Below are 11,246 nucleotides of genomic sequence, written 5' to 3'. Positions count from 1 at the left end.
TTTTTACTTGAGTTTTACTTGAGTTATTTAACATGCACTGTGTTAAAATGGGAGCTGAGAGCTGTCAGAGTGTGTTTGACACTGGAGAAGTCACATCTTCCCCTCAGTGTAGGGGAGAAGGTGCTGTTGGTGTGAGCCAGAGAAGAAAATCAGTAACTGGGACTGCAGCTGCCTGGACAAGGATGCTGAAGGCTTCTCCTTTGAACTCAAAGCTTCCACAGCCAGGCACCACCAGGCTGGGAGCTCAGCAGGAGCTCGGTATTGTGTATGGCAAAAAAAGAAACAAAACAAACCACAAAACCAAAACTAACAGGAAAAAAAGCAAAAAAGAGCAAGGTTAATGTCTCACTAAATAGTTTAAAGTAATCTTTTGGTACACAGAGAACACCATCAAGCCAAAGCATAATGTACCTGCATAATGTTCCTATGGCAACAGTTATGTGACTTACATAAAGTGACGTGGCAAAGTAACCAACATTCCTGTCCTGTATCTGGCTTTTTTTCCTTTTTTGTCCTCTGGCTCCAAGGTTTGGTGTCTTGTCCTTTGTCTGATGAGTAACTCCAGCAGAACTTCTCAAAGGAGTTTGTGTTGTTGCTGTGCCTCCCTTCAGAGCCCCAGCTGCCCCAATGGCTCTGGAGCAGGGAGGGCACTGGGTGACACTGCCCCAGAGCTGTGGAGCAGCAGCACCTGTTCCTAATTGCTAATTGAGGAAACTAATTAATCTACTCCAGGAGCAGAGATCCGCTTCCCCCCTCACAGCTGACAAACTCCTGGCAGGGAAATGACAAAATAAAATACCTCAATTTAGGGTGGCTCCCGAGGGAAAGCTCCTTTTACTGGAGTCACACTCGTGTGGTAACACACTTTACTGAAACATTTTGCAGTTGAAGGGTTTTTTCTCTGAAAAAAAATTAAACCTGATAATTTAAATTACTGTGCCTAAGGGTAAAGAGGCCTTTTACTTACAAGAGCAGTTGGAAAATTAAACTTTAACCTCTTAAGAGTCAGCTATTGCCTGCCATGTATTCCTGGTAAATGAGGAGACAGTACAGTTTCACACTTTATTTTTGAGAAAATTGCCAGATTTAAGCAACAGGTCTTAATGATAAATGAAAACATTAATATTGCAGTGGCTTTACATAAGAACATCACCGTTATAACAATGATTGATACAGAATATTTGTCATGCAAATCACTTGTATACACGAAGTAATACTCATATCAATACATACCTGTACAGTATTTACATTTTATATTTAAACTCTAGCTAGAAACATTTTCCAAGAAAATATAGAAATGAAACTGGTAAGCCACAAGTCTTAATTTGTAGTATCTGGTCTACAACAGACCTAGCTTTTCCAGCAAGCATATCTACATAGATATGTAATAAATCTTAAAAATATGCAGTTTTTTTTATATATGAAGCATTATAAATGCTGCTCACTTTATAAAGGTTCAGTTTTGTACCAGTCTACAATGGTTCAAAATGCTAAGTGATGCAGAGCTTATTTTGTCAGAATATTGTAAAATTTAAGTCAGTCCAGCTGAGCTTAAGTTTAGTGTGGAGTTCCCTCCCAGCTGCACTGACACCATGGCTCTCACTGCCCTGCACTTGTAGAGGGCAGGGCCAAAAGCAAAGAGCTCAAGAATTCCTCACCTTTCAGTGCCACAGGAAGGGAGAATCTGTTGTCCCCAGAGGACTTTTCCTCAGCATGGCCAAACTGTAACAGATCCTGCTTTATGCCACCAAGCAGCCACTTTCAGTAGCCACCCCTGGACTTGAAGCCCAATAAAAAAGGGAAAGGTTGAGAGATTTTTCTTCACTCTCATGGATAGTACCTGATATGGCCAAAATTTTCACAAGCCACTTTGTTTTACTGGCCCCGTGGCCAGTGGAAATTTTGGGCCAGTTTCACTCCCTTTTAATACTGTTACAAAGAACATTTGAAATCAAATATTAACACACACAAAAATGCTATTCCATTAGCTTTGGTAAATTAAATAGATACATTGAGCACCTGTTTAAGATGTTGCATTTCAATGCTAAGAAATAAAATATTTCCTGCTATAATATCCTCAGTTACACGTTACTCTAAATAATTATTTCTGCCGGATATAAGAACTTCAAACTAAATACAGCAAATGAACTGTCAAGGCCTTTCCTTCATGCTTATAGGCAGACATCCTCACCTGGTTAAATAAATAGATTTCCTCAAAGGTGGTATTTCAGAAAATAAAAATTGATACAAAAGTGCTTCATGGCTTATTAATGCTTTTGTAATCTCACATTTCTCCAGAAATACTGTATTTGCTGCCTTTCACATTTCTGCTCACTAGTACCACTGATCTGGCCTGTCACTATTTGCATTACAAATCTACTTGTCCAAAGCTAAGACTTGATGTAGGCAGTGCTTGAAAACAAAATGTCACTGCAGAACAGAAGACTCCAAACAAGTGCTGGCAGCAGCTCCATCATTGTGCTGCTTTGCAAACACAGGACACACAACTTAATTAATTTCTATAAAGAGTTTAAATGTGTTCCATTAAGATATCCCCACACTGACACTTACTCAAGGATTCTACCTCCTCTGGCTGAGTTTTACTCCTTTGGAAGCACTAAGATTTAAACATTCACCCAAGCAATTCCACACACCCTGGGAAAAATCTAAAATGTAGGAAAATTTACTTTGTTCTTTTCCTCTCAGCCTCTTTTGCAAACATGCAATAAAGCAAAACACTCACAAGGCTGACACTCCATGCAAAACAAGGCAAATCAGTAAGACAGAACAGTGAAACAGACTCTCCCTTACAGTTCAAAGGAGATTTCAGACAGATCAACTTGGTAAGTCTGTGGGTTTGCCAGTGCAGCACATCTCCCTACAACAGAGCCAAAGGTGCTCCTGTAGCCAACAAGCAAAGCTGCTTGAACATTTTGGGTCTCCAACACATCCACTGGCACAGTAGGCACAGCTCAGGTTCAACAAATTTGGGAAAAACTGGGAAGTAACAGAAGCAGTAGAGTCAAAAGTTCCCACTTTTTGCCCCTGTTGTGGAATTAGGGGCTTTACCCCAAGAACAATATGTGCTATCAACAGAAAAGCACTGGAGTAAAATCTGCTGCAGCCAGTGATGTGTTCCTGAAAGATCCAGCAGCAGGACCTTCACAGGTTTCAAAAAGAGACACATGCCTGTGGGGAGGTCTAGCTGCACCAGGCAATCAATACTTTATTTTTTAGTAAAAATGTCTATGTTTTTCAATTCCAACTGCTGTAGCACAAATCTGAAAATCATCTTTAAGAATGCAATAAAAATAGTGAACTTGTATAAACTTGCACAAACTATGTCCAAAGTTTGTTATCAAGCAAAGGAATGAATCCTGCTGGCTTAACTCTCTAGGGCTGCATCTTACAGGGACAGTTCACCTTCCTGGCTTTTCCCTTTAAAAACATTGAATGCATGTGAAATTATCTGGGGGTGTTTTCACATGCAAGGCCTGAAGTCACACAAGCCCTGTCATCTCTCTCCTTTAGTAGCAACTTAGTGTTAATCAAACTACAGCATCTCAAACATAAGAAGGAAGTTACTATATAAAAAGCAGATTAAACCAGTCATTAAACCTTATTGTTTGTTGTGAGTGTATGAGCAGACAGGAATGAGCTTTAGCCAACTGGCAAACACCAGACCACATCTGGTACTTCATGGCATGGCCACAGCCTCAAGCCTCTGCTGCTGGGCCCTGCCTGTATTTGTATTTCAGTGCACACTGACAAACCCTCTGGCACCAGAGGTACCCACTGAGCTGCCAGCCACTGTGTGTCTAAGGAAAGCTATTTCCAGAAAGGCAGGAGAGGAATCCTGAATGAAAGCTGCACTCAGGTGGTTCTGTGAAACACACACAACTGAGAACTGCCACTGGGACTGTGAGGTTTCTGCTTATAGGAAAATGCAGTGCCAGGTCATGCTGTGCTCCACTGTTGGTGCTGCACTTAAGTGAGAACTCAAAGTCTTATAATAACTCCTTCTTTTATGGGAAATGTGTGCTCAGGTAACAGGTAAGGATATTTTAGTGTTAGCCCTGCACTCCTTCCCTCCCAGCCCAAGTAAACTGGAGTTGTCACTAATGTAAGTGAAAACAAGGCTTCCATGTGTTCAGTTGAATTAAGTTCCAATATAATAATTCTCTGGGAATTGAAGCTTACTTCAAATTATATACCAGTAACTATTTACCCTGAAAAGTTCTGCCAAGTTTTTATGCCATAGTAAAATGTGTATATATATATATATATATATATATGTATATATATATAAAATTTACAGTTATCTTCATTTAGTTTGTCCAATTTCTTCTATCACTCCACAGTATGTTCAGTTATAGGTTGATGCAGGTCTGCAAGTTGCTGTTCATGTTCTATTTTTTATTTGCAATTCTTCTTTTCCTTGTTGCCAGCATATCATAAAAGGGATCCCTGCTGATACTTGCTCTGGAAGAGAAAAAAAGGAATCATCAGTTTGGTTAATAAATACCCGTTAACTATTTCAATAGCTGTGAAAACTAAAACTTTTGTTCTCTCTTCCTTGTGGATGACTCCACACTGTTAAGATAGATGGCTGACTTCTAAGCACCACAACTATTTCTTTAGCACAAGGTTCAATTCCACTGTGATTAGTTCAGAGCTCACACCTTCACATCTTGACTATTATTTATTTCAGTGTGGGTCTGCTTAGAAACCTTCCAATATAAAGTAAAGCTGTGGAAGTTTAAAGCTGCTTGTGAACATGCTTAAGATACATGTCACTAAAGTTAATTCTTGGGTGAAGTAAGAATCCAATAGAATTAGGTTTAAAGACAATTCACACAAGATTTTACATTAGCATAGAACAACAAATCCATATTCTCCTCATTTGAGTTAGCAGCAGTATTTCCTTAGGACCACACAGTAACAGATTTGTATCTTGATCCACCAGCCCCACAGAGCTCACTGTTGGTCCTCGAGGACATTGCCACATCAGAGTTCTTCCAACAAGTTACAACAAATTCTCCTCATATCATACTCTGAAAAGAGCTTACACTTCATTCCTGAAAGACATTTAAGACTTGAAACTCACTTGATAGATTTAATCCACTCCTCCTTCTCTTCTGGGGTGGGAGCAGATATTCTGTACACGACATGGTTGCCTTCCACCACTCTGCCGTCAGCTTCGGTTTTACACGCTTTGATTACCTGACCTTTATGGCTGGGGTTGTAGAGCTCAAAGCAGTTCTGGAGGGTAGAAATGAAGCAATAAATTTAAAAGAACAAAACAAAACTGACAAATAAATTCATTTAACAGTACAATTAAGTTCCATATGGTTTACTCATCTTCGTTTTAAAAATAAATTTGAAACTGTCTTACTGGTTTTCTAGGGTCTTCGACTTCTCTTATGCTAAGATTTTCTAATGGAATAATTCCTCTAGGTTCTTTGTCCTAAAAAATTAGGAAAATATCACATTATTAGTTACTTATAAATCTTGATTACAAAGAAAATTCACCATGATATATACTCACTGTTGTGTATTCAAAGTAATACAGGCAATTATCAGTCAGAATAAACCATCTCCGTTTCCATGTTTTTACTCTTCCCCCTACAAACAAAAGGAATTCCAGAATTAAACATGTGCTGCTGTCAGAGCTCCAACAACAGGCAAGGAAATAATTAGGTTCTTATTTTTCAAAGTATGGTTTAATTGCTTAATGGTAAATGGATCAGGCACAGATGAGTGAGGTTAAAGGAAGTTACTGCAACTTGTCCTGAGGCAGCATCAGCTATGGAGGTGGCACGAGAGCCATGGGCAAGGGTGAGTGGCCAGACCTGCTCCCTCTGTCCAGGCCCTCACATGTGTTCATTGCACCAAAAATTCCAGCTCTGCACAGGGCTGGACCCTGCCCTTGCTGCTGGGGGTGAGTGAGGCCAGCCTGGGCTGCTCTGACACCCACAGAACCAGCAACTGCATCCCTGCAACACAAGAAACCCCTCAACAGCTTGTCCTGGGCAAGGAAAGGGTCCCATCAATAAAATTAAAGGGCTTTTTATCACCTTCCTGTCACCTCACTCATGAGCAAAGAGCTGATTAATAACCTGTCTTTACTTTCAGATTTAATATCAAGTGTGTAAGGTGCTCAGAAACATTAACAGAACAAATACAATGTGTCATCAATGAGGAGCAAATCCTGTGCCAAAATATACCATAAGTATATGGTATATAATTTGTCATCTTTCAGTATTTTAAAAACACCTTCTCTTCATGGGTTAATAAATCATTGAGTACACGTGACAGAAGAAATAGCTACTGCTCCAAAAATGCCAATTTTTCCTTCATTAACAGTTTAGACAACAGCAACCACAGAGTTCCTCTTCCTTACACCTGCTAATATCACCCTATAGGGAACAGTTTCTTTTTAGAAACAAAAGCATTGTTCTGGCCCTCTCAGTTGTTCTTCTGCCAATGGCTGCTTCAGAACACACCTGGCTTCCCACATTACATTATTTTAAAATTCATTTCCAAGAAAGACAATTGTAGATAGAGCATGCATATGTTATTAAGTTTAGATCCACCATAGTTATCTGACTTCAGGATTATGTCACCACCTGTGCATCATCCATTCAGCAGTGATTTAATTTCATTAAGCCAACATTTCAAAAGAGTTGATCTTGCAACTGAACACCTGTGCATAAAAGAGCACCATCAATACACACAAGATACCCAGTTTAATCCAAGTCATATAATCAAATTTAAGATATAAGCATAATTTTTTGATCTTTTGTTCTGCTTAAGATAGCTGGGTTTTTGTTTAATACAGAAATCCAACTCAAATTAAAGAACAATTCTAGGGATATCATGACATTCCTTGATACCAATCTACTGCATATTTGCATTGTTGCATGTTGTACCTTCCTTTTGCTGCGTTTCACAACCTCCACAATAGCCCAGTGTTAACACACTCCAACATTAAATGTACTCAATAAACTTGATGTTTCCACCAGATGCACTCATATCTTAAGAAAAAATTAATCTGCAAGCAGGTGTGATGAAATAAGTGAAGGCAAAAAAGTGCAAGATGCAGAAGCTGTGACACAATGAATGGTTGAGTGAACTGGAGACAGTGAGGGAAGAACTGAATTTTAGTACAACCACTGTGACAGATCCTTAAATAAACACGGCAGAGATGATCAAACTGGCACCTAAGTCACTAGAAAAATTCCCCAGCACCTTGACCGAGAGCTGGCTGGGGCACCAGGAAGCGCTTGGGCCGGGCAGGAGGAGCTGCAGCCCCATGGAAAGGCAGGGCCGGGTCACGGAGCGGGCGCTCCCTGCGGCTGCACAACGTGACTCCATCTCACACAGCCCAGCGCCTCCAGCCACCTTCTGCTCCCCAAGGTCAGCAGACTAACATCAATTAACATTTTATGACCCTAAAACACCCTGTTTTTCAGGCTAACAAGTAATATCAGCTATCAGAGGTCATGGCTTGCCCGGTGCTAGCAGGAAAATAATTCAGGAGGAGAGAGAATGAATCCAACAGGGAAAGAGGTTACTATCACAGAGGAGATTGAAGTGAACAAAGGCATTTCCCATTAACTGTGATGCCATGTCAAAACACAATAAAAAAATCAGTAACCACCATATATTTAAAAGAAGACCTGTTTATCATTGAAGAAAGAAACAACACACCTAAAACACACACTCCCAGAACAATATGAATTGCCAAGCAGTAAACAGCAGTTGAGTTTGCTGAATGTTTTCCTGACAACATCCACTCTCTCTGGAAAAGCCAGATTTCTCAAGCCTGAAACCTTCTGTAATCATGCTGCAGTTTTGAGGAAGCTTTTGTCATGAAACATCACCCAGTTCCAGGGAAGCCACAAAGAAGATTATGTATTTCCATCAACATCCCTCTTACTGCTCCCTTCTCCTAAAACAGCCAGTAGCTCACTGGGTTACAGCACTCATGGGAGTCATAGAAATAGACCTTAAGTCTCTGCTCCACCAAGCTATCAGTTACTCTTCCAACGAGAAAAAAAAAAAAAAAAAAAAAAAAAAAAAAAAAAAAAAAGAAAAAAAAGAAAGCAGTTAGGCAGGATTTTTTGGTGGGATAAGGAACTACTCTCACATATAAGTCTCTGTCTCCCCATACAGAGGGTTTCATACTGAGTTTCAGCTGTCAACAGCACAGAAACTCTAATAAAGCTCAAAATCTAATCTGTATTAATCAAATTTACAGGGGTCACCACATCACATGTGTTTAATATGCCTTTACAGTGGGCTGCAGCTCAAGCAGGTGGCTGATAAGGCACTGTGGCCCGTAAACTGCTCATGAGATTAACAGGTAAAAATACATGATAACAAAACATTCTTGTCCTTGGCTGAGATTGCTGTAGGCTCATAAAGCAACAACAGAGAGTTCAGGGCCATACTTCATCTCTTATTCCAGCTCCCAGCCTTTTAAAGATTAAGACTGGAGGGAATTAAGTTAGCAGAAGAGGATCAAGAAAACCAGAGTATGAATCCATAAACATTTACAGAAACGGAGAGATAAGTGACATACTTCTGAAAGATCATGCTGATTACAAAAACGCACAGACATCTCAAATAATGAAATATAGAAGCACAGTATCTTCCACAGTAGGTGGAAATGTAAGTAAACTACAAGAAAAGGCTACAAGGCAAAATGTACAGAAACAGGAACAGAAATCCTCTTCACCTTTGTAACTCGACAGAGGATTTTTATTTTTTTAACTCTGGGCAAAGAACACACTAGGCAACAAGGTAAAAGAAACCATCTATAATAAAGGGAAAATAACTGGCAAGGACTTAGGAAACATAAATCTCCAAAGTAAAAAAGGCCTTAAGGCTAAAGACAGCAAGGCACCTAAAGTTAGAAAGTTCTACTCAAATCTTCAGGTCATTTATATAAAAAGTTTTAGAGCTGAGAGATGCACACACCAAAAATGTATTGTTTTCTCCTCAGTTAATTTGGATAGCACCAGACAGAACAGACTCAGCAACTACACAGTTGGTTGGATCAAAGTTTGGCTTTCTTTTAAAAATCATTTTCCCTTGGCCACAGCACTGATTGCCTGAACCTGGAAGAGCCTCAGTCCCCCCAAGAGGCAGGCAGGTACCGGAAGGCCCCGGTTCCTGATGAACAGCCCTGTTCTCCCAGCCACATTAGGGAGGAGGAACAACATCCTCCCAAGGCCAGATGTGCTGGAACAAGCACCGCTGGCGGGACAGCCCCGGATGTGCAGCTCCTGGACCTTCTCCAAGCACTCCGTAACCGCCTGACTGGCAGAAAAAATTAACACACTCATGTGTCTGGCTGAAATAACTTCCTCTCCAGTTTGGGGGAATAATGTCAAAGTTTCCCTCTAACTAGAAGAAAATATTACACAAACCAAGCAATCGGCCAAGAGAATCTGTTTAAGGCAAGGAAACACCTTCCTGGCAAAACAGTTCTAACTTGGGCATTAGCAAAGAGAGCACAGGCAACAATTTCAAAATACTTTAGAGTGGATGGCAGAAAACTTCGTGGTATCTACACCACTCATTATGCAGAAAAATCTGAAGGCTCACAGTGTGTCAAGCTGCTCCAAGGAGGACTCATTAGCACTCAGCAGCTTTCAGTTTTTAACTTGCTGCATTCATTTTCATTACACCATGCTTCAAATGATGCAGAACTGAATGATAATTTAGGCCTACCAAGATAAAGATGTCTATTTAAAGGCACTGGCTCAGTCTAGATAGATAAAACCAGAACTGCTGTCTGGCTGTCAGGTTTGGCACTCAGACTTAACACGGTCACCTCTGAACAATTCAGAGCAGCAAACTCTCCAAAAGCCTTCTGTACCCTCCCAGCCTTCTAAAACCCAGAGTAGTCTCTTGGACAGATGAATTTTACAATATTTTAAAGTTTCACAATATCTATCTTCTGCCCAGAGAAAAATCAATACAGTAAGGGATGGAATACTAAAAAAGGGGCACAACTATATAAATGGGAAGAGCTGACTATGAGAAACACCAGATACAAAGTACTGTCTTGATATACTCAGAGTCTGCAAGTAGTCTTAGTCATGTTTATAGTTTTATATAAAAACTTTCTATTTCAACTTCTATGTTTTATCACAACTGAGCACTTAAACCCTCACACAGGAGTTTGTCTTCTTAGCATTTCAACAATACACAAGTTTTTAGTATCAGAAGCTTCTAGAACTGAAGGAAACCACACCCATTTCACAAGAAGTGCTTCCCAAGAGAAAGAACTGTAAAAATGCAAACAATGTGGATTGAGACAGCACTCTCAACATACAGTTAAGACTCCCTGCAAATAGGAAGCTTGAAGGAGAGGAAAGAAATAAAAGGAAAAAAAATAAAGAAAAAAAAAAAAAAGACTGTCAGGTTTATTTCTGGTCATTGCATCTAAACCAGCAGTGTATTAGTCTGTACCAGTCTGTGTCTGTGGAAAAAATGCAGTCTTTCACAGAAGCCCAGCTCCAGGCATTCCCAGGCTGATTCACCAGAGGCTTCTGGACACGTTTCATTTCTTTATTCAAACAATCTCATACCGTGGGAGTGTTACGTGTAACACCCTTCTGCCTCACACACCCTTTTACTACTGGGGTTTCTGTGCACTGTGCCTCATCTGCATCCTACACACTGCACACTCAGACAGAGCTCTCAGTCCTGACCTGTGGTTTATTGACTTTGCACCACAGACAGACTGTGCAGAAGTTCCTGGCAGCTCTCACTTACTTTCAGTCATCGCTTCCTCAATTTCTTTGTTCCTCTATTTTTATTAGATCTCTTTTATGGGCAGTTTCTTCCACAGAGGATGTTGTCACTCCTCTACACACACTCACACTTGCCTGCACTCCCATTATGTGCAAGTTCATGAGGGAGCACTGGCAACAGCAACAGGCACAGCCTGGCCTTACACTCAACCTCTTCTCCAAAAGCACATTCCACCTACAGCAGCTTGAAAGGCTTTTCTGTTAACCATCATCTCATGCTACCAAATGGAGAAAAGCTGCAAGGTCATGTTTGACATTGTGCGAGCTGAGCCAATACAGGTCAAAAAGCAAGAGCTTTGCTTCTTTGTAGTTAGAAAAGGAGCTCCATAGCATGTGTAGCACAGAGGTCAGAATTCGACATTGGGGAGCACGTGAATGAATTCCAAATGCTTCCTTTTCACATCCATTTCCTTCCAG

General features: G+C 40.4%; 1 protein-coding gene across 3 annotated transcripts in view; it reads right to left on the bottom strand.

The window, feature by feature from the left end:
• Nucleotides 1–1,048: 1,048 nt before the first annotated feature.
• The window catches only part of CYTH3 (cytohesin 3), a 48,810-nt gene continuing 38,612 nt past the window's right edge, over nucleotides 1,049–11,246 (bottom strand). The window contains exons 10-13 of one of the 3 annotated variants that reach the window (XM_066560874.1): nucleotides 5,549–5,627; nucleotides 5,396–5,467; nucleotides 5,108–5,262; nucleotides 1,049–4,482 (exon numbers count right to left, since the gene is read on the bottom strand). In XM_066560874.1, the coding sequence (XP_066416971.1) occupies nucleotides 4,410–4,482; nucleotides 5,108–5,262; nucleotides 5,396–5,467; nucleotides 5,549–5,627 (379 nt within the window). In that variant the 3' untranslated portion in view covers nucleotides 1,049–4,409. Of the gene's footprint in view, nucleotides 4,483–5,103; nucleotides 5,263–5,395; nucleotides 5,468–5,548; nucleotides 5,628–11,246 lie in introns of those variants that run through there. The other 2 variants (XM_066560872.1, XM_066560875.1) reach the window with 2 other exon arrangements.

This window comes from Molothrus aeneus, chromosome 16 (genome assembly GCF_037042795.1).
Source record: "Molothrus aeneus isolate 106 chromosome 16, BPBGC_Maene_1.0, whole genome shotgun sequence".
NCBI lineage: Eukaryota > Metazoa > Chordata > Aves > Passeriformes > Icteridae > Molothrus > Molothrus aeneus.
Note: the sequence above shows the minus strand (reverse complement) of the source record. Positions and strands in the feature narration are given on the sequence as shown.